Source organism: Planococcus citri, chromosome 4, assembly GCF_950023065.1.
Source record: "Planococcus citri chromosome 4, ihPlaCitr1.1, whole genome shotgun sequence".
In the NCBI taxonomy this organism is placed as follows: Eukaryota; Metazoa; Arthropoda; class Insecta; order Hemiptera; family Pseudococcidae; genus Planococcus; species Planococcus citri.
In genome coordinates, this window is record NC_088680.1 from 49,520,090 (window position 1) to 49,545,188 (window position 25,099).

General features: G+C 35.0%; 1 protein-coding gene across 2 annotated transcripts in view; it reads left to right on the forward strand.

Moving 5' to 3' along the window:
• Window positions 1-25,099, forward strand: part of LOC135846022 (uncharacterized) — a 231,593-nt gene that overhangs the window by 91,619 nt on the left and 114,875 nt on the right. For both annotated transcript variants that reach the window (XM_065364970.1, XM_065364971.1), the window contains exon 3: window positions 6,176-6,512. In XM_065364970.1, the coding sequence (XP_065221042.1) occupies window positions 6,176-6,512 (337 nt within the window). The remainder of the gene's footprint in view (window positions 1-6,175; window positions 6,513-25,099) is intronic.

The following is a 25,099-nucleotide window of genomic DNA, read 5'->3' on the forward strand; positions in this document are numbered from 1 at the left end:
TTTTTTTTTTTTTTAAATTTTAATGGAAATTAAGGTATTTAGACATAATTTTGAATAAAAAATGAAAATGAAGAAATATAAATTTTTTCCTGTTCCTTCAAATTTCAATTTAAGTGGTCATTCTCACCATTATTTATTTATTTCTTGCTCGATAATACCCGTATCCCAAGTTCGGCGAATATTTGATTGAACACCCTGTGTTCTAATTGATCAGCACAACTTCGATAATTTTGTAACGAGAGCTCCAAAGACAGCAAAAAAATTAATCCATTATTAAAATATCACAAATAAAAAATAAATACCGAAAGAGTTGGTATTCTAATTAATCCAGCTCGTGAGCCTCAAAAAAAAAAAAAGAAACGAAGAAGACATTTTAACGAATCGCACGCGTAATCGAGCGAACATCCCGCATTGTAAAGTGAAAAAAAAAGTGAGATAATTAGTTGTAAACGTGCATAAATAACCCGTTAGCCGATGCGGGTTTTGAAATTAATTTTTTCCATGCTTCTGGCGCGCAAAACTACCTTGGGTGTAGCTTTTCAGATACCTACAATGTCGTTTCACCGGCACCCGGTTTGGGCTTTAGTAGGATCTGGGCTCAAATTAAGCCGTGCAAAATCACTTTTGACGGTGTGTTTTTAATCCAAAGTAAAAGTCCTAAATTGCTATAGGTAAAGTAAACGAGCATCCATTAATTTTTAACGAAATTTAAAGCGTTTTCATCAATCAACCGTCTCTGAGCTGAATTTCGCGTGGAAATTTATCTCATCCTTCTTGGCGAGAGCGTATCTTCGTAAATCTTCATTGTTTCGGGTTTCGCAAGGTACCTACTATAACTAACGGGTCCGCCGTATAATTTCGTCTATATATACTTAGACTCGACTCGAAAGGAAATTGAATCATTTTTTCATTTTATACTTGAAAGGGTGTTTTGTGGCGTGAAACCGAAGGTGACCTTGTGTAAGATACGAGTTGATACGTATTTCGATGAAATTTTATACCTCGATGATGCCCTAGTGATTAAAAACCTCGAAACGTGACATACCTATTTGTAGTCGTATATCGATATTAAACGCGTCATGTTACTTTTACCGCATCTCTGATCATTGAAATATCATTTACTAGTGTCCATTATTTGTTCGCGTGATGTGTGATGTTTTTTTCTCCCTGGTAAATGCTCGTCTTGTTTTTCCTATTAATGGATTTGTGTTGGTTTTTAGGGTTCCCCCACCAAGGGGAACCCTATTAAAATCGCTCAGTTTTTCAGGTTTTCAGTTTTTCAGTTTTTCAACACTTCGATACTAGCGCTATCTGGAGTACCAATGTCAAATCCGAGACTGATTTAGAATTCAATTTTTAATTTGTTTACATACCTATCAATGCTTTTATAAATTTGAATGTTTAAATCTGAAAGAAATTGATCCGACTTCATTTCAATAAAACCTATACTCTTTTTTGGAAATTATCAATTAATTCCCAAAGATTGCTATCAAAAATCGAAATTAATTTCGAATACTTTAGAGAATAATATAAACATGGCCAAATATTTCTACTATGAATGTACATTGTACATGAAAATGAAATGTCAACACTCGACCAATCAGCGATTATTATTTTCAATACCAAATCCGAGACTGATTTAAGAATTCTATTTTTTATTTTTTATCATCACTTCATCAGTACCGAGGTACTTATAATTTATTATTAATGATTTAATGCTTTGTGTATGTCAAATTTATTTAATCCGATATTTTAATAAAACTAGTGTATCCTATAACCAAAAAACTCTTGTCCGAATTGAATATTGATTTTTCAATTTTTGCTTTCGGATTTTTGAATATTTGAATTTTTTAATTTTGGAAAAAATCTTATTGATGATTTTGGACTTGGATTTATTTCATAATTCATTTCAGTGTAGTGTAAAACAGAACAGAGAAATGGCAAAAATTAATCACTTTGGTTACCTATACATGTAGAGAATTTTAGAAAAAAGAGGATACTTTTATCAAATTTGGGGAACCCTCTTGCCAGGTCCCCCGGACCTCGCTTGTTAGTTTTTATTAGATAATATGGTAATATGGTTGATAAATTACTTCAACGTTCAGTTTAGTAGGTACATGTGTATGTACTGCAGGTAGATGTAATTTTGAAGTAATAAATAGGTATACATGAGTCTTTGTTAGGTTTATCGAGGAATATTAATCGAGGATTAGCTTGCTTGTTATTTCAACCTTTTAAATCGTGTAAACATGGAAAAAATGGAATAGTTGAACATGTGTACTGTGTAGTTCCGTTTTCTTGCATTTCTGTGGGAAAACGCCGTTGAATTAATCGGTAGGGATATTCTTGTAACATGTAAGTTTCAAGAACAAATCTCGTAAAAACAGTTTTTTTTTTTTTTTTTTTTGCTGTTGTCAACGTAGAACATATTGGTTGATCAAAATTTTGTTGGAAAAAGAAAAAAAATGAGATTGTGTAGGTTTTTAAAACTGAATTCTTGACCTAGTTTTGGAATAATGAAACATTATTGAACCTACAGACTAACCATTTTAGGCATATTTATTTTTAACCATCCTTAAGATTGACTCAATTTTTTTCTTTCGCTATTTACAAAACTTTTCAGTCTGCTCAACTAATTATAAACAAATACTTACACGATCATTACCATCAAAATTTTTGAAAATGAGCAGCGGATTTTCTCATTTTTAGCCAAAAATTGGACTTTGATAATTTTTTTAAAACATCAAGGGATAAAAAAATCAAAAAGGTTGATGACATTTTTAACGGGAACCAGCCTAAATATGCTTTATTATGTCCAGGGCTCGGTCGTGCACGGTTACTTTTCAAGCAACTACTTTTCAACATGAATATTTTTCTGGGCGGGAGGGGGGGGGGTGTCTGTCAAAAATTTTTATTACACTGACTCACAATTTGTTCAATGTTTCATAGTGTTTGATCTTCAAAGTTTGAAAAAATAGGTACGCGATAATCTTTGTTATTAGGTATGTTACTTACACTTTTAGATACAAAAATGACCAATTTCTGGCATTTTGATATTAGGTCTATGTCATATTTGACATTTTTATATAATATCACATTTTTAAAAACGAAAAAAATAGATCAATAATTTACAATGTGTAGAGCGTTTTTCTGATTTTACAAAATTTAATCTGACTTTTAGAAGTTTGGAAAAAATTGCATTGAATTCCAAACATTATGTTGGACTTTTGAAAACTTTAAAAAAATGATTACATAATTTTTGACCTTTTCTCTTGTATTAAAGTGAATTTTTAAATACCAAATCTGACTTATAAGAACTTAATAAAACAAAAGTACTACATTTCTGAGAGGCCCGACAAGTAGAGATGATCTTGAAAAACTAGAGTCCCAAAGAGCCCAGACAAGTGGACACATAACCATGATAGGCCAGACAGACGGGTTAATGACCTTAAGAGACCGACAGACAGACAGACAGACAGACAGACAGACAGACAGACGGGTCAATGACTTTGAAAGGCCAGACAGGTAGACAAACTCTCTTAAGAAGCCAGACAGACGGGTTGATGACCTTGATGGAGCAGACGGGCAGACAGACAACCATGAGATGCCAGACAGATGGGCCAATGACCTTTGGAGGCTAGACAAATGAGTCAATGACCTTGATGGATCGGACGGGAAAACAGACGACCTTGAGAAGCCAGATAGATGGCCAGACAGGCAGACAGACAGACCACCTTAAACAACCGGAATACGGGTAAATGACCTTGAGAGGTCAGACAGGCGATCTTGAGAAGCCAGACAGATGGGTCAATGATTCTTAGAGGCCAGCTAGATGAGTCAATGACCTTGAAAAGTCAGACGGATGGACCAATGACCTTGAGAAGCCAGACAAACTGGTCAATGACCTTGAAAGACCAGATAGACGGATCAATGATCTTAGGAGGACAGACGGATGGGCATAAAAGGTTAGACAGACAGGTCAATGGCCTTTTGAAACCACACTGGTATGCAGACGACCTTGAGAAGCCTGACAGATGGGCCAATGACCCTTAGAGGATACACACCCCATGATTGTCTTTAAAATATTGTCATTTATGTTGGAAAAAATTTAAAAATTTAGGAACACTGAATAATGTTTTGAAATAAGACGTACTTAAGTAGATGAAGATGAGGTCTATGAATAAAAAAATTGTCTTACAAAATATTTTCATTTTTTGTTGGTGTTCAAAACTTCAGGGATTTCTTGATGCTAAAAAAATATACCGGTAAAATATTGTGTAACTTGAGGGTTTGGTTTTTATGGGGGGGGAGGGGAGAAGAAACTGCAGTCATATGCATCCATATTTACTTAGATATTTTTAAATAAGTATGTAAGTAATAGTTTTTTCAAATTATTCGTTCTTCATTTTTTTATTTTTTCAATTCCCCTCTTTTCAAAAACGAGATGTAAAAAAAGTGCTTTTAATTTGACGAAGTTTCAAAAAATTTCACTTTTTTATGCAGTTTTATCTTTTAGTAAAATTGTTTTTTAGTTTATTTTATATTTTTTCAGATTTTTGACATTTTTTTTGAGTAATGTTCATTTTTCTTCAAACCATACCGTCGTTTTAAATTTATTTGTTGGTGCTAAACTAATTTTTCCCTTTTCTACAAATTATATTTTCATTGAACTACATAGGTAGAGGTACATTAAAAAATTGGTTGTTTTATGTAATTCAATTCTACCTCGGTTTCCCCTTGCTTGTTTTTTTTTAATTTTTTTTTGGTAATAATTTTTTACAATTTAAGTATAAGAAGGATTTTTTGTGATTTTTCTTACTTGATCTATTTTTCATAACTTTCTCCTAGTTTCATTTTCATTGTATAAATTACGTTTTTAGAATTGCGATTATTATTACGTCGAGAGGTATTTATTGCCTTTTCCTGAATTTTTTGATTCAATTACTTACTGCAGCCATATTATTTCTGTATTTGAAAAATTGAAATAGGTGCTCAAAATCAGATTAAAAATAAATATGTACTTAGACTATATCCTATCTTCAATTCTTCATGTTCTTGAAAATACATTTCAATTTCAAATAAGTAAAGATAAAGAATGTACAATATTTCGAATTACGTGTGCTGAGTGCCTCCTCTTTTTTTCTTTAAGAAATTATTACAGAAAAATTTCTGACAAAATACGTAACTTTTTTCGTACTATAATTTATTCAGATCAAAATATTCTCCTTTACACCTTTGCAATATTAAAAGAGTTGGAAAAAGTGCCCCTCGGTTGTGATTTCGAGAGTTTGTTTCACAACTTGTTTATATGTATTAAGAGCGTACTTTTCGATTGAAAAACTCTCGCCTGCACGTAAATTCAATTTCACAATACTTAAATGAAAAGGGAAAAACACAATTTCGAGGTAATTTGTATTCTATTCGGTTATTACCTACTACGTATTAAAGTTGGTGAAAAAATTTATACATTCGGTGTAACCTCTTTGTTCTCTTTCTTCTTGTCTGTGGCGGTGCCATATGATACGATACCTTAAGGAAAAAATTTATTACTCCGAGTCTCGACGAATATTGTGTGGTATCGCATCCCACCCTATTCCACGCTATACGTACTAATATAAATTGTATCGATTCACGTAATTTATGGGGGGTGCTCGGAGCGGTAGAAAAGGGAAATTATTTCAATCGAAGTACCGAGAAGCTGAAAACGATTTAATAAATCAAACAAATTAGTATACATATAGCGTTCTTTAAAATTGGCGCGCTGCTTTTATACACGTATATGAAACAAATAAACGGTTACTAATCGCCTACAACAACGGGATTGGTAATTTACTCGGTTTATATACCCGAAGATATAACAACAACAAAAACAGCAGAACAGCCGAGTCGTAATAATAATGCCTTAATAATTTCAATTTGTCGAAATGTCGTATTACAAGCCTATTTACAGTCTAACATGGTTAAACAATTACTCTTTGTAAGTGCTAACTGCAAACTGTTGGTATAAGTAATCGATTATTCAAGTTTTGATATAAAATAGGTACATTCGCGATATGGTTTCAGAAAGTTTTTACTCCTTCATTATTAGAACTTACTGTACATAATTATAGCCTATGTTTTTTATTATGTGTAGGATTGAATTACTCATTCGAGATTTTGATTTTCTTTCTTACAGACAAATACATTCACTATGCGAAGAAAAAGCTCAATTGGCTGTTACTTACGAAACGATAAAGTCATTACCCGCATCTCATACTCCAAGTGCTCCTCCACCTCTGCCCCCGACGTCGACTATACATTCGTACACGCTGAACGTACCCTCGTCACCGGTAATTTCGGAAAACGAAAGCCCCACGCTATCTGTAAACAGAACGGCCAACATTTGCGTAGAAGACGGAAGAATAGAATTTGTAAAGGAAAATATAGATAGCGTGCACGCGAACAACAATAATAACCATATCCAGAGGGATACTCGTCGTCATTCCAGGGATGAAAAGATAGATAACGCTAAGGTAAACGACCTTTGATTTTTTACCATTCGCTACAGGGATGCATTTTTTTCTCATCTTCCTAATGCTTTAAAAAAAAAAATCAGTTCGCCACCGTATCATTTCAACGAATGAACGAATTAATGACTCGCCATTTTCGGCGAAATGCTACGAAAAATTAACCGTAACGGAATTCGAGCCAGGTACATTTGTTAAATCGAACCAAAATCCATTTTCAATCCTAATGATAGCGATTTTTAACTCTTTTGGCACGTAACCGTTTCGATTTAAGAGAATGATACCATTTTCCCTGTGCGAAAACATCACTTATACCGGTATCACTCTCGACGGGTCCTCGGGTCTCTTTCCTTTTGAATTTTGAATGGCATCGATGTGTGATGTGATGTTAAAATCGCTAATTCGACGTGCATTTTGATGGAAAAAAAAAAGGGTGAAAGTGGTATTAGCAAATCGATTCTATCTAATGGTATTAATAATGGTGAGAATGAACGCATCCTGGTTTTACGTCGAAGGTTTTTTTTTTCACCACATGATGCAGTCGATAATGAGTCTTTAACTAGGTAGGTATAGAGATATACCTGCGAGGAATTTTTATGAGTAATTTGTATCGATGAAAATTTCCACTATATCGTATTATGCATAAATAATAAAATATGTATTATCTTCATTTTACCTCGTACGATGATCTATGAGTGATGTGTAATCGATGATGTAAAATTTCATTTTTGTGGTTCGTTCGGTGAATGACGTTGTTCTTCGAGTAAATATGTAGAGAAAATGTGACTAATTATGCATTTCGTGGCAATTTTTCAATAGTTGATTACGGGTATCTAATGTTTGTTTAGCTTGGTTTTTGATGCACAATGGTTAAAATAAAAATGAATGTAATGTTGAGATGTAGGAATGCATTTCTCATTTGTTGTGGATATTAATCAGCTTGGAAAACCAGCTGATGATTCTGGGAAAATACTAGAAAAATGGATGAGACCTGAGGGAGGGAAGGAAATTCGTAGTAGATCCAGGTACCTTTTTTACTCATAGAAAATTTTCTTGGTAAACCGGTTCATGATGAAAGTTTTACAATATTCGGACGTAACGCACAGAGTGGCTGAACTCTGGTGACAAAATTGAAAAGGTGCGAAAAGGTGAACAACAAACCCTCCGCTATCCTATCTGCCCTCCTCAAGAACAAACGGAACCATTTATATCTGAACGAAACAATGTTGTGATTGGTTGTCGACGTTTGTTGTTCACCTTTTCGTTACCTACTCAACAATATGCACACTAGCGCTCCATACCTATTCTAAGTCCCAATTGCGTTCCTGATACATGTAATTGCCATTGTTACTGGTAATTTTTCGTAAATTGATGATAACATTGATAACTCTTTGTAAAATACTGATAACCTTTAGTAAATCGGTAATTTTCAGTAAATTACTAAACATTTTTATAAAATTGCTACTCGGTAATTTTTGCTGAATTATGATACGAAATTTTTGGTAAATCACTGGTAATTTTTTGCAATTTACTGGAAACTTTTTGGTAAATTATTGGTAATTTTTTTCGTGAATTTCTGGTACCTTATGGTAGATTACTGGTGACTTTTGGTAAATTACTGGTAATTTTTTCCAATTTTTTCTGAAAACTTTTTGGTAAAATATTGGTAGTTTTTGGTAAATTACTGGTAATTTTTGGCAAATTACTGGTAATTTTTGATAAATTACTGGTAATTTTTGGTAAATTACTGGTAATTTTTGGTAAATTACTGGTAATTTTTGGTAAATTACTGGTAATTTTTGGTAAATTACTGGTAATTTTTGGTAAAATATTGGTAATTTTTGGTAAAATGTGGTTCAGTTTTGGTAAATTACTAGCAATTTTCGGTAAATTACTGGTCAGTGGTCATTTTTGGTGAAAGTCGTAATTTTTGGTAAATTACTAGTGATTCTTGGTAAATCACTGGCAATTCTTGGTAAATTACTGGTAATTCTTAGTAAATTACTGGTGATTCCTGGTAAATAACTGGAAATTTTTGGTAAATTATTGTAATTTTTGGTAAATTACTGGTATTTTTTTTTAGGTAAAATGCGGATAATTTTTGGTAAATTACTGGTAATTTTTAGTACAGGGTGTTCCAGAATAACCTTTCACATTTTGGTGAGCACTGATCTGCGTTCAAATGGTGTTAGGGGAATGGTAAAAGCGGTTCCAGGTAGCCAACACATGCCGAATTATGTTTCAGTATTAATTTTTTACCATGGAGAAGTGGACGGCTGTGCAGCGCGCTTTTATTGTAAAGGCCTTTTTCAAAAATAATGACTCTTACATTAGTGCAATTCGTGCCTTCCGCAAACATTTTAAACTTACCGGTAAAAGTGAAGTGCCATCGAGGCCAACAGTGAAATTATGGGTAAAAAACTTCGAGAAAACCGCTCATGCTTGTAAAAATAAGCCTACAGGTCGGAAAAGATCAGTAAGAACGCCAGAAACAACGGACCGAGTAAGGCATTCAGTACAGACTACCCCTACCACTTCAATACGTAAACGAGCGTTAAATTTAAAAATCAAACCAACTTCTCTGCAACGAATTTTATCTGAAGACCTCAGTTTCCATCCATATAAGATTTTAATCATTCAAAAGTTACAAAAAACTGATTTTGTGAGAAGAAAATCATTTGCCGAGGATATGCTTACAAGAATTGATACTGGTGAGATTCCATTGAACTCGTTACTCTTTACTGATGAAGCTCATTTTTATCTAAACGGTGATGTGAATAAACAAAATATGCGCTACTGGTCGACAGAGAATCCGATGATAATACACGAGAAACCTCTACACTCCGCTAAGTTGACTGTTTGGATGGGCGTGGCTAAATTCGGTATAGTGGGACCGTATGTGTTTGATGAAACGGTGAACGGTGAGAGGTATCGCAAAATGTTAAACGAGTTTCTCATTCCTGAATTGAAACGCAGACACAAGTATAGAGTTACTTGGTTCCAACAGGATGGCGCTACCTGTCATTCCGCAACGGACACGATTTCTTTATTGCGTGAGCATTTTGGTCATCGAATAATTTCGCTGAACACAGAAATTTCATGGCCACCTCGATCCCCTGATTTTTCAGTATGTGATTTTTTTTTATGGGGTTACCTCAAGTCAAAAGTATATCAAGATGATCCTAGGACTCTGAAACAGCTCCTAGATAATATTATTCGTGAATCAAGACTGATTAGAAGAGAAATGCTCAACAAAGTGTTCAATAATTTTAAAAAACGTTTGGTCGATTGTGTCAAAAATGATGGAAAACATCTTGGTGGAATAATTTTTAAAACTTAATTTATAATGAAAACTCAAATATATGGTCTAAAAACGGCACATTTCTACTTCATTTTGGTTATAAAAAAATTTCCGTAACCATTTTTCTCTCAGAGCTACTAATAAAACAAAAGTGAAAGGTTATTCTGGAACACCCTGTATATTAGGTGACTGGTAATTTTTTGTGAATTTTGTAATTTTTGGTGAATTATTGGTGGTTTAGATTTCAAATGATTTCTGGTGTGTACATAAATTACTGGTGACTGCCTTTAAATTACAAGTGGGAGCAATAAGACAGAAAATTTTCAAAAACATTTTTAACTTTGAAATAGAGAATGAAGGAATGAAGGGGAAAGTATCTGGTATGTAGAATCTCTTAATTTTCCGACTTCCTCTTCTCTCGCCTTCAGAATATTAAAAACCAATATTTCCATTAAATATGTTCTCTAGGTAACGCCTAATATATGTACAAACAATGTAAGTAGATATTTCAATTTTTTCTGATTAAAAATTTTTTTTCAACTTTTCAAAAACAAATTTTAGAAAGTTGAAAAAATGAATTTTGAAAATTTAAAAAATAATCAGCTTTTTTTTACAAATCTCCCTTCTATTAAAAAAAAGACAAAAAAGGGCAAGAAAACAAAAAAGTTAAAACCATACAGAAAATTAGCAAAATTTGCATGAAAAACATTAATAGGTAATGAAATCTTAGTTCAAATGCTGGTAAACAGGCAGAAGGTTTGAAAATCTAAATCAAAATAATCAAGAACCTAGTAAAATGGGTAAAAAAAATGTTTAAAATTAGTACCTAAAACGTAATGAATAATTTCAAAAATTTCAAAAATTATTTTGAATGCATTAAAATAGGTTGGTATAACTTAAATTTTCAATGAGAATCACGCTATATAAAATGCTAATTTATGAAAAAAAAATACCCCAACATTTCTCAAATGTTTTTGGTAAGTTCTTGGAATTTTAATAATGACCCAATAATTGCTGCCATTCTATTCTAATACGTTCGGCTATTTTGTTTAAAAATTATTTTTCAATGTTTTTGCTCAATGACTGGATTACTTTTTGTTCTTGAGTAAAATTATCTTTCTTATTTTGTCTACTTATTCTGGATTCGCGCCTCAAGGGATGAGAATGATTCGATGTGATAAGGTCTGGCCAATCACTTCTGATCAGCTTTGTCCAGATCTGGTTAGATCGAATCACGTCTTTTCAATAGTGGATCTTATCAGGTCTGAACAGCTCTTATCCAATCAAAACTTTGATCTCACCAAATCTGATCATATCCAATCATCCTTTCTTGAGTCACTATAGTTTTGTTCTGTCTGGTTTTATTCTGTTTTATTTAAGCAATTTATTTTCAATTCGTAATTTTTTAAATTTGAAAAAAAAATTGCCCATTACAAAAATGAAATTTTTATATTTTTGCAAAATTACGTTTCAACAAATTTAATGCGTCAATTTTCCGAATACGAAGAAAAGTTCGTTGAAAAGCTCGAGTTCATCGTCTTTTAGCATCGAATAAAAGCTCCAAAGTTCGAATAGCTACATCAAAGCTCACTAATAGCTGTCCAACCTGATTATATTTCATCAACGCGGTCCACAACGAGTAAATTTGTCTCTGGACTCGGTCTCCAGCACCACTTGACGGCGAATTTGATGAGTTTTATTTATCGTCTAATTTCCATCCTCCATCCTCCGCATCCGTCTATCTCTTGAAAATACCTACGCACGTACCGATTTATCGTCCAGAGACCACACATACGTTCGTATAGTAACCCCTTCGTATAAGTTTACACGTAGCTGGCTATACGAGTATAGGTAGCAGATAGGTAGAGGTGCCATGCTACCGGTAGTGTTTAACATGTAAACGAAGTAGCGTCAACCCTCTTTTTGCAGGCTGCAGCATCCAATTCGAACAGTATTTTTAAATATTTTTCTCATTTTAAACTAACGAAATCGTATAGTAATTTCAAACATTCCAACGCCTGCTATATTCGTGATTATGCAAATGTCCGGTCGTATTTTCGTACGTGTTATTTATTTTGCATCAACAATGCCCCGAATCCCAGTGCCCAGTCTACGTTGCTATTCTCCCCCGAAAGCTTTCTGTTTACGTTCGTCGGTTTAATCTGTATACCGTACGACTGACTGGACGGAAAGCGGCGGCGACTGTAGCGAGATAAAAAGGTTTCATTATCATTGAAAAAAACGCGTCGCTGTTGCGGCGTTATCATTAATGAAGCATGAATACACGGTTCACGTCGTGTAGCTTACTCTTAGATCAACGTGTTTTATGACGAGATTGTCGTCTTCACACGACGATAAAAAAAATGTGCCGCAGAAATGAAGAGTTTTTTTTTACTTATATTTTTTACGCCGACGAGTAAGTAGGTGGAAATGTTTATGGAGACGACGAGCCTTATCCGGTTTTTAAATTGGGTAAAATTGTACTATAGGACGTAGAGAGAGGTATCTCACCGCAAGTGATACGGATTTAGGTGAGAGATTGCGAGAAATTTTTAGGTTGTAAAGCGAGCTAAATTGGTATCAATTTTTTTTCAGCTGATTTTTTCAATGCATAATTTATTTTACGAGCGAAATGTCGTTTCAGGTGCCAGAATCGTGGCGTAGGCATTTTTATGGTTTAATGATGCGTGAAAATAATTGGATGACTTGTTGCTATAGGGTTTCGAGTGCGATAATTTCACAATTTTCGGAAAGAAAAGTACCTTCTTGATGCATGAGGTGATTTTGAACTCGTCGTGATTATAAGTTTGACTGCTTAAAGATTTGATTTTATGAGGAATCCTTCAAATGGTTCATTAACAATTTGGGAACTCTTGGAAATTTTCATTCCGGGATGACATTTTTTTGCTGGGTAAATTTTAGGCAATTTTATTTCTTTAAAATGTCTTTTTTTCTCCAAAAAAAAAAGAGCGATGAGGTGTCTTAAGAAAAAAATCGGGGAAAAAGATCGCAAAAAAAATCGCGAAAAAGATCGCGAAAAAAGATATTGCGAAAAAAGAATTTTGGTAGTCACACTGGAAGAGATTAGTTAGGTGGGTTATTTCACCTAAATTCGACCAACATTTTTGATTCATGTCCTTCGATTTAGCTTAATTTTTTTTACAAGTCTACCCACCCAATAAGTAAGAAACTCGCATTCAGTTTGGTCCCAGCCCCCTCAGGGGGCGGGTGAGAGGGCTTCAATTATTTTCTCATTGTCTAGAAATTACAACAAAGCTATAATATTTTGATCAAACAAAACTGATTTCACAGTTCAAAAGAGCAATGCACTCTTAACTTTTCAAGTATTTTAAAATTTTCAAAAGTTGAAAGTTGAACTTTCTGAAAAAATTTCCATAGATGTACCTTTTGATGCTTTTTCGAAACATTCAATTTTCGAGATGGGATCTTTTAATGGAAAAGAAGCACCCCCACCCCCAAATTTGGGCAAAACTTTCAAAAAAAAAAATCTGGGGCATGCGATACATCGAATTGTTTGTTTTTGGTGGCGCTGAGCACGAATATGACGTCAGATTTTTGATTGGACCCTATCCACGGCCCCCAGTTGGAGTTTTAAGGCTATATTCGTGTTCAGCGATATCTTAAACATACTATTTCATGTGTCACACGAATAAAACATTTTTTTTGACTTTTACTGCCTTTGGGGAGGTGCTGGGGGATGTAAATGGAATTTTTTTGGTCGAATTGACATGGAATGACTCAGGTGAAAGCTCAAAATCTTCATCATGCTTTCGGTTTTTCCAAATTGTGGGCTGAAAAAGTAATATAAGTTATCATTAGGTAGTGGAAAAATAGAGGATTCTTTTTTTCTCAAAATATTTGATGTTCAGCGTGAGGGAAAAGGAAAGAAGGGGTATGAATTTATAATTTTGTCCTGAAAAACCTTTTGCCAAGATTCAGAGTCAGTTCGAAATATCTTGTTAATTTGCTTCATTCAAAGCCTTCTGCCATAGGATTATTTTCTTTCATTGATTCTTTCACCAATTTCGAAACCACAAAAGTCATTTCGACGACAGTCTGTCAAAAGACTTTGAAACCTGTCGAAATATTTCTTTGTAAAATTCGTATTTACGTCATCGCTAAGCCTTTGAAATCGCATTCGTATTCGATATAACGTCAACGAATTTCGTTCTCTCAATCGTATAAGATGAAATCAAAAAACAGATAGGGCAAGAAACCCAAAGACAAAATCCGGATTACGAAAGTTCTATCGAAGAAACATAACCAAATGATCAGCGAACTTGGTCGACAATAGAAATTTTTTTTTACATTATGACGAATCCAAAGCTGTCGATTCTTCGACAGGTAAAATAATAAACCAACTGTCAATGAAGCGTTCAAAAAGTTCGAATATTATCGCAACAAAATGATTCATTTTTTTGTCTCTTTACTCTCAATTCGTTTGGAAATTTATTCGTGTCGAGACTTTTTTTCTTCTCTTCTGCTCGTGTAACACATCTGACATACGTCATTTTAGCGAATAATCTTACGACGACAAAACGACTCGGGCCAAATGACGACGCTTTAATTTCGAAATGAAGCGTTTAAATGGCGTGTCGAGATTTTTTGACATATTTATCTACGCTCCATAAATGGGAAAGTTTATCTATTTAATGGAATATAAACGTCACGACGGTTATGAATATTCTTCGGTACTATCCGAGACGACGACGACGACTGTTTTTCCACTTGATATTGTGCAGCGCAATGCTCGCAAGTGTACCATCCGTGGAAAAAAAACACCGCTTACGATGAGTGGAAGAAAAGGCGTTATGTAGTTGGTCTTGCTTGGTGTAGCTCTTCTCTATAACCGACGAGACTCTCGTATTTTCTTATATGCACATTGTCGAAATAATGAACGTAATGTAGCGAACAAATTACACGTCGTCGTCTTCATCGTTCTCTCGCTCTGCTCCTCTGCTCTAAGAAGAAAAAGCATATTCGAGAGTCGAAAAATAAAGCGAACTTTTGCTTTATAACATTACTGGCAGAATTTGGCATCTTGTGTGCAGTATACTATGTATATGTAGACATATAAGCCTCATCTTCACCATTACAGCATTGTTTGCTGCGGTTTCTACTCTCATCCATATCCTCTCCAGTGTTACTACATATATACGAAGTATGAGGCTCATTTTCTTGCAATTCTTTTACGCTACATTTAATTCTTTGATAAGATACAGCTCCTTGTACCACTATACCATATAGTGCTCTTCTTGAAGACAGTGACTCTGGCTGACTGGCTGCATGGCTAGGCTGTTACCTATAGCTAAGCACACGTTGAAATTCTCATTTTCTTACCAGCTTATCCGCACCGATTAATTAAACATGGTCGACAACCACCAGCCTGGCTTATCGACGTGTTAACTAATTACAGAGCTGTTGTTTTCTATGCTGCACGTGCTCTTAATTGCCTTTGTACAATTTTTGCATTTGTATTGCGGTTTTTAGTCTTTGTGAAAACAATTGAAATGAAGATGGAAATTTTGGTGTTAGTGAAGTCGAAAAACTCAAGTTTTGCTCGGATTTATTCACTATTCCACAGCACTTAATTTTTATTGGAAGTATCCTTCAAAAATCGGACAAGAAATCTTTATCTATAGTCTATGCTGTACTTACTTTTGTTGATGAATATTGGTATGATCATAAAAATGTGACCCAAAGAAATTAATCGAATCATACGATAGGTCACTTTACCTACCAATGGAGAAAAAATTTCAAACTTTAATCCAGTTACTTGCACGTATACCATATGTGAGTATAGTTTTAATACTCGCGTACGATGAATGATTCGGTTTTAAAATCTTATACGTGCGATAATTCGCTCGTAAATATTTCTTATTGAAACGTAATAAAAATTTTAATCGTTTAATTTAGCGCCATTAAGTAATTCAGTAGCCGTTTGAATCGTAAAATCTTAAACTCTCGCTACCGAAAGCAAACCAAAGGAAATATTAAATAGGTACATAGGTACGTTAAATTCAATGCTCGAGTACGATCGTTTGATATAGTTAGGTACTTACGAGTACTACGAGTACCTTGGCATTCGAAAAGTTACGCCAATTCGTAATCTAAGAACTTTTATGTCGATCCATTTTGAAAACTTTCACGACGATGTTGAAATTAACATAATATTATAACGTTTGAAGGTAAAACGTGCTTTTAAAAACTGTCCTTCTACAGTTACCACGTGAGTAATATTGCCATTTTCAACGTAGTAGGTACGAGTATTTGAGCGAGAAACTTGATACGTGTAATTCGCAGATTATACAATAATGAAATGATTATGCGAAAATACGAGTATCCACCGTGTATCAATGTAAGCGTAGGCAGGCAGTTTACCATACTTATGGGCTACAAAACTGTTCATTTTAGTGGATTTCTATAAGACAATGAGCATGGTAGGTGAGCATAAAGTAGGAATGAAATTTAATATATTCAAATCCGAAATAATTTGAAATTTTATTTTAGTAAAATTTATTGTCACATTGGAAAACAATTTTGAGCATTTTTCCATTCTTTCTAGTCTTTTAGTCGTTGTCGTCGAGTAGCTTCAGTGTGTGGCTCATTTAATTTCATATGATTGGAAAATGGGTAGTTTCCTAGACAGTTTTGTGGTTGGAAAATACGTCTTTAACACATCTATCTAAACATGCACAGAAAGCAGTTACAGTAACTGTTTTCCGCACATGTTTACAAATTCTAAGTTAGGTAACAATTTTTTAAAATTTCAGCATTTATTTTCTTCTCATATGAAATTAAAATAGTATATGCAACAGGATTGGACAGTAACGCGATTAACTTGTGCGATTTAATTCGCTTGGCTTCACCTCGCTCCTTAAACTTTGCACTCATTAATCGCATACTTTCCGCTCCTGTCACGTAATGTACTATTTTGCAAGTTATTCTTTTCTGGTATTGGTACAAAATTTACCGCTTTAAAGTCCTTAGGCAGCATACCTTTGTCGTATATTCCATTTATTATCTTCAACAGCTCCTTTTTGTACTCCTGTGTTAGATGTTTGATCAAGTCACAAGTCTACTGGTATAATTAAGAGCTTCCCCCACTGCTTTGTGGTTTCTGGCTCTCTTCACTGCATTCCTCAGCTCCCACATTTTCAATTCATGGTGCCTCCTCTGTGGATGAAACTTCCATTTGAGCCTGGCGTGTGTCATCTCCTTACAATTCTTGTATGTAGTTGATCCAGACCTCTTCTGTTTATTAATTGTTAACACAATACTTTCCATCTTTTCTTCGCATATACGCGATACCACCACGAGCGGTTATACAACTCGATGATGATGATGTGTCATTCCGCAGGTAATGGGCCCATTTGGTCGCTTCTATTTATCAAGATAATTGTGTTTTTAGTGAAAAAGTCGAGAGAATCTATAATTGAGGTTTTGATGGATTTTTATGTAGATCATATCCGACTATCGCGTGTTTAAGTATCAAGGTCACAGGTGTGTCCCAAGCAGAGAAAAATGGAACTCAAGTTTTTCTAAGAAGGGCCCATTTGGTCGATTTTGTTTTTTCACTGTAAATTCACTTCCAAAAAAATACCCTCCAAATTATACTGCACTTAGTCGCCAGTGGCAACATGTATACCACACCACTCAAAAACACAATTTTGCTAGCTGCAGCGGTAGCCATGTGGCATTAGTAATGGTTTACTGAACCGGAGGTATGGGTTCAAATCGTGCCACAGGAAGAAATTTTTGAAATTTTTTTTTACAATTTTCATTTTTATAAGTTGAATTTTGACAGAAAATGTAATTTCATCATTTTTTTTTTGCTTTTGAACAGAGTAATGAATTTTTATGCAAAATTTTAATTCATTATATCATTGTTTTTCAGGCTTAAAATGTTCATAAACATAAAAAGATTGAGAATTACACAAAATTTCAGCTTTTTTCAGAAAAAAAACTTTGAAGGCAATTTTCTGAAAAGTTAAGCTTTTCAAATCTTCAATTATGGATTTTTTGGAGTTTTTTTTTGCACTTTTTGGGCTTTTATCCAGCTCATATGATTGCTCCGGAGGTCTACTTCACCCCCCCCCCCCACAACTCAATTATCGACCAAATGGGCCCATTACCTGCGGAATGATACATATAGCTATTCCACTTCTTTTCTTGTGTGCGGCCATCATCTGCTTCACTTTGGTATGCATTTCTCTAGAGTTGTGCCTTTTCTCCAGATCTTTTATTTCTTGGCACTACTTCTCCTCATACCACTTATTTTTGGCCATTCTGCACATTCCCACGATCTTGTTTTAGCGCTGTGTATTCACTACTCGGTCTGTTTGTTTTTCTTTGTTCTTCCATCAGATCTAGTATATCTTGAGTCATCCATAGTTTGTGTTTTTTTTGCGATGTCAAGTTGTTGGTATTGTTTGTTGCTCTTCTTCTGGCTCTTTAAGACTATCTGGCATTTTGCAGCCAATAGCTTGTGGTCAGAGTTATAGTCAGCACCAGGATATGTATGACAGTTTCTTGAATCTTTTTTTTATGGGTATGTAGTCTATCTGGTTTCTGACTCGATCTCCAGGACTGACCCACGTATATAATCTTCTAGCATGCTGTTTGAACCAGGTATTGCATATTACTTGTAATTTTCACAACCATTGTAATTCAGAAAACTGGTTCAATTTTCATTTTTCTACAAATTTTTTTCCTATTTTTATGATGAAAAAATGAACTTATTTTTTAGAAATTTCAGTGAAATAGGTATAATTAGAATAAGAACTAAAAAAATATTTCATCAAAAATGATATATTTTTTGTACAGATTCCATAATCCTTATTTTCTTGTTTTTTTTCAGCAAACAAATTTTTTGTTCTCAGAACTGATGTTTCTCAAATCCCTACTTCTCCCTTCCATCTAAAGTAGGCCTTTTTTTAAACATCGAGATATTACCTACGTTTTCAATGGTACTAAAAATACTAATATCTGCGCTGCATTGCTAAATATCGAGTTTACGAGTTAAAAGACCCTCGAAAAGTTAATATAGTTTTCGAATATGCAGGTAGAAGGTACGCGTATGAAGCAACAACTCTCGAAAAAAAAAGTATATATTAAATTTAATATTCGATCAAAATAACATAAAAGAGAGCAAGGGGAGAAAAAAACGACGACGACATTTCGACATAAACGTTTATGGCGCCGAGCCAAAGACACGTGCTTCGAGTAACGTTTTTTCCAAGGTATACTACGATCCAATTCGCGCAGTACAAAGATGTCATTGCACGACGATCCACAAAAAAAAACTCTTTATTGATGTTCGTACATTAGAGAAAAAAAAGGAAGAAGAAACGCACGTCAAAAAAGACAAAGCTACAAACTACGCTAATTTATGCTATCGTGTGAGAGACTATAGTATCATAAAAAAAAATCAAAAATTGGGGAAAGCGAGTTGACGAAGTCGCGGTTAAACGACGTTTTAATTAAATAGCGAACTCGTCGATCTCGATGGAAGCTTTGAAAGTTTCTAACGCATGATTCAAGTTAGACAAAAACTTACAAACTGTTATACAATACACGAGTCAGCAGAGTTGTGTATTATATATTCGCAAAAACGACCCAGCCATGAGCGTCGGAAATGAACAGTTTCCGTCGAGGCGTCTAAAAGCTTCGAGTTCGCGTCCTTTGCGACATGATCGTGTCGTATGCGCGTATATATAAGTTTTAACGAGTCGGACTCGAAGGCCGTTTAAAGAAAGTATAAAAGTTTCACCAAAAGGGAATACTACTACTACAGTGATGTAGAGTCTTGTACAGGGTGTTCGAAAATGCCTCGATGAAAAACCAGTTCCTCCTACGAGAGATGATCGATATTTCATAAGAAGGCATAAACGAATGTTAACGACTATAGCGCCTTTCTTCTTGTCATTTTATTCTTTGTTTATGTAAAAACAACTGTCGAACTTGGATTAGTTGTTCGACTAGTTATTAGTACGATAATGGGTATATATGGCTTAGTTTTTATTTATTTATCCTCAGCATTATACTCGTATCTGTAGGTGCTTTTTTCTACTTCAAAAAAAGTCACGTTCTTTGTAAATAAATTACAGCCCTATTAGTGCTCGGTGTTAACGTAGTACATAAGGAGCTAATTTTAACAAAAAATTACTGCCTTTTTTTTCTCTAAAAAGAAGCACAGAGCCGATGACAGCATGTGTTCGCGGCTGAAGTGAACATCAATCAACATCTAATTACGTATAAGATGGAAACCAACACAGTAGGGGTTTCTCAAAACTTCGATCGTCTGATGAAGGATTTTTACTACACGCACATAGAGATTCCGAAACAAGTGATAGGTATTCTATCTGCTAAAAAAAAAAATAGAGACGCCTCATTTAATCAAAATATGGCTTTTGTACAAACTATTCGAATTAATACGATACTGAAAAAAAAATCCTCACGACTCTCTAAGAATCTCTAGCTCTATAATCGTACTTGCAGAAATTTTCAATAAGGTAATCTGCTTTAGCTCGTATTAAATGTAACACTCTGAACAGTAAGACTTTTGAAGTACCTTACTACGACTAGGGAAATTGTCGGCGTCGCCATAAAGCCGCAATAATGCGATCGGATTTTCAATTATATTTACAATATCTCGAAAGAAGGGGTCTTTTGGCATAACCAAAAATCATTTAAGAAACTAGGCCCAACGACTCCTCCTTAAACACGCTATCGTCATCGACGTATAACAATTGGATGAGTAATTTTCGCATTCTTTCGAACTGGAAAAAAAAAGAAGAATAAAAGATGAAAGTCTGGAAGTCGTGTAAGTTGTAATCTTGTATATGAGTTTGAAAAAAAAAAGGCAAGGAAGAACATACCATACAGTATCAAATGAGGAAGGGAAACAACGAGCTAATATTTTAAAATACGTTCGGACGTACGAATCTGCCGGATAGCAGATTTCTCTATGTGCAGCCAAGCCAAGCTAAGGTAGCAGGAAAAAGGGACGACGACGGTTCAGGAGAGATAAAACAAAAGCCCGGACATATATTAGTCGAGAGGTTTTTAAATAAATGGAATCCGAGAAAGAAGGTGCATTTAAATGGAAAACGCAACGGTTTAGGGGATGGTACCGGATAAGAAATTATTTTTGACGTTGCAACCTTCTCATACCTACCTATATAGCTACGTTTCGCGCAAGTAATTTATTGGTTAAACAGTACCCAACGTAGGTTTCCGACTAAGTGGTCGTTTGATAAAGATTGTTTACTTTGGAGTTTGGAATATGCATTCCAAGTTGGAGTTGCTGGAGTAAGGGTGCAAGATGCAGTTTTCGGTAGAGACGTTTGTTACTGACTGTTTTATTCGGGGGTTCTTTTGGTTTATCTTTTTGAAATATCTGCTTGGAATGCCACGCTACCGGTGTAGTTATGGTGCAGAAAGATACCAGCAAGCTGTTGTATGTACTTACTATGGAGGTTATGGAGGTAGAAGTGAATTAGCAATATCCTATTCGGTGTTTGCTCATTGAAGATAGGTAGAGGTGCCTACTACATGCTTACAAACGTGAAACAACTGAGAATTTTTCATAAATGAATAAAATGATAATTATGAGCACTAGCACTGGGTGTTCAAAGAGGTATATATAAGCACAAAAATTCCCCGCAAAAATTAAATACAAAATAACGCAATATATCCGCTGAAAATACCATCAAAGTCCATTTCGTGTATAATGATATTTCGATAACACGAACAATTAATCACCATACACAACCCTTCATTCGGCTCGATCACCGAGATAACTTGTGTGTATCTATGAACACGAAACGACACAAGGCTGTGTAATTATCTTATAATAAGGGATTTGTAATACGTTCTGCTACGTCTGGTCTGGCCAAGCCGGGATAATCATTAATGATTTATACCCATTAGAGTATATGTGTTGGTATACACTCGTACCCAGTTGACCAAATGCTAGCAAATTTTGTGCTAGCGTAAATGGTGCCGGAATTTGAGACACTTTTTTAAAAAAATTCTAGCAAATCAGTTGCGATTAGGTCGCATTAGAGTAGCAGAATTGCGCACAAATAGCTAGCACGTAGCTGGCACAAAGCTAGCAAAAAGCTAGCATTTTGTTGGCACTTTGCTCTGCATTCTGCTACGTACATGCGACTAAATCGCGACTGATTTGCTAGCAATTTTTGCAAAAAGTGTCTCATATTCCGGCACCATTTACGCTAGCGCAAATTATGCTAGCAAGAAGCTAGCATTTTGCTAGCGTAGAAAAACTTTGATCAGTAAAGTAATTACTATTAATTAATTTTTTTAAATTCTTGGTGTTTACCTGTAACAGGTGATAGTTTTCCAGGAAATTTCAAAAATTAGGCGACTGTCCCAGCTCAGAGCTAGCATAACGCTAGCATCTTGGGATAGTATAAGAAGAGTGATGTCACTCTTCTTACTTTTCAACAAGATACCACCTTGAGCTTATATTCAACTTGATGACACACTTTATCTAAGAGTAGCAAACTATACCATGAGAGAGATTGATGCTAGCAATTTGCTAGCATTATGCTAGCGCTTAGGTTGAAAAATCTCTTTATTAAATAAAAAATGAAGTTTTTTTTTTAAATAGAAAAATTGTCAAAATTTAAAATTTGAAAATAAAGTATCAAACAAACCATGAAAATGAAAAATTTCAAAAACATTTGAACAACATTTTAGTCCACGGCAATGGGAGTAATCCCCTGCCGATCCTCCAGGATAACTTTTTCCTTAAAGGGGACATCCTAAGGAACATTTTAAAGCAAACTTGCTGAAAAAAATTGGCCTTACTTACAAAATGGCGGCAATTTTGATTGAAAGGTCAGCCGAAATAGCAGATTTCGCGTTTCAACATAGGACGTGCACGAATTTTTTCAAACCTTACAAACGTAGATCGAAAGATCATGCAAAAATTCATCACCTGTCAAAATTTCAAGTGGTAAAGTACCTTTTTCGATTTTTGGTGAATTTTCAAAAATTAAATTTTGGCCAAAATGTGAGAAAAAATCAAAATTTTACCAAATTGACCAAGAAACCTGAAATTTGGGATATACCCTATTTTCGACATGCCAAATCGATGGGCAACGGTTTCAACTTGTTTTGAGCAGTTCTGGAGCCTCCAGCAGATTTTTGAAACTCAAATTGAAGTTGTAAAGCTCAAATTTATTCTGAAAACAAATTTCAATACGCTACGAAGTACTGCAGGTGAATTTCAAGTCGTTTTGGAGCCTCCAGCGACTCTTTGAAAATTCCTGAAGCCTCCAGCAGATTTTTGAAACTTTAAATTTTCACAAAATTTCATCAAACTGAGATGGAGAGTCGAAATTCATTCTGCAAACTAATTTTAATACGCTACGAAGTCGACTGCTTGTGGATTTCAAGTTCTTTTGGAGCCTCCAGCGAATTTTCGAAGGTTGTATGGCATTTTTTGGAAAATTGGAATTTCCTAAAAGTAGCTGGAAGCTTCAAAACCATTTGAAACCTGCGAAGTAAATTTCAGCTTGCCAACTGCCAACTCCAATTGATAAATTAATGTTGTGGGAATTTCAAGTTTCAAAAGCCTACTGGAGGCTCTAAAATGACTTGAACCCACCCCACCTGAAGTCGTCTTCAGAGGGTGTTAAAATTGGAGTGTAGAGTAAACTACAGCTTTCCATGTCCATTTGATGAAATTTTGTTATCCCCTTTAAGAAAAAAGTTGCCCCGGAAGATCGGCGGGGGGGGGGTGCAATTACTCTTATTGTCATATGCAGGAATATTTTTAATGATTTTTGTATGCGCGCTGAGGGATGGAAAAGATACTTGCTCGCATTTTGCTACAATAAATAACGCAGAAAAAGGTTTATTGGTGAGAAATGCGTAAGATCTGGTATCACGTTCCTATCATTTGACTACAAAGAAAACGCCAAGTCACCAGATGCAGAAACTAGAGATATGCTTACATTTTTCTAGAGCCAGATGGCTAAGTAAATGCTAGCTCAGAGATGCAAGAATATTACCTGAAGTTTCCTATCATAAAACTGTGAGCAGGTACATATTAGTCAGTGATACGCTGGCATTAAGCGAGCAGGTATAGAGTGAGGCAAAAGCTAGCTGAGATATGCGAGATTATTGCTTGAACTTTCTTGGCATAGAATTGCAAGCAAGTATCCATCAGTGATACGCTAGCATCAGGCGAGCATGTATGAAGTGAAGTAAAAGCTAGCTGAGATATGCGAGAATATTGCTTGAACTGTCCTAGCATAGAATTGCGAGCAAGTATCCGCCAGTAATACGCTAGCATAAGGCGAGCAAGTTAAAGTGAAGTAAAAGCTAGCTGAGAGTCGCTGGAAAACAGCTCGAAAATTGCTAGAATTGAATTTGCTAGCGAAAAACTGCAAGAAAATCGCTTACTTTTAGCGAGATAATTATTGCTGGCCACAAAAAGCGAGTAAATTGCTAGCAACTTATCAAAACGCGAATAAAACGTTAGCTTTTTGCTAGCATGTGGTCAACTGGGTAGTACGAATACAAGCCGGACTCCTAATCCGTAATACCTTTATTATATAGCGTCGAAAAATAACGCCATTCATAGGCCGCACGGCGCGCGGACTGGCCATCAAAAAGAATATCAAAGCTGGTTTAATGGTGAAAACGCGCAATCTAAAGTCGATATTCAAGCTTCACACCTTTGGACGGGTAATTTGCGTTGTAAAACGGTGGACGTTAGATAGAAATTTATTACACAGTCGATGCTAAAAGCAGGATCATAGACGAGAATAATGATCTTGATTTAATAAAATATATACGAGGGGAGGAAGGGGAGTAGCAGTGAGTAGGTTAGAGGTGTATAGAGCGCGAGATGAAAGACGAAAATGGAAATGTATTTTATTTTAACGATAATAATACCGAGACCGACGACTGCAGCGCCTCCGCTGATCCTATGGTCGGCCCTTTGCTGGTACATTTCGGCAGCTATAGGCCTTATACGAAAATGGTAACGATAATGATGATGATAAAGCGTTATCATGGACGTCGTTATCATTACGACCATCATTGCGCCGAGTTATGGAGAAAAAAATGAAGGGATCGAAGGCGGTACGTTCGTATTTTGTAGATATAATTTTTTTTCAACAATGAAATCGGGGACTGGAGAGGGAGGGTTTCTTCTTATAACGATGAAATAAGGAAATCATTTTTAAGTAACACTGCAGCGAATAAAAAGCTTTAAAGATTGATTTTTTTG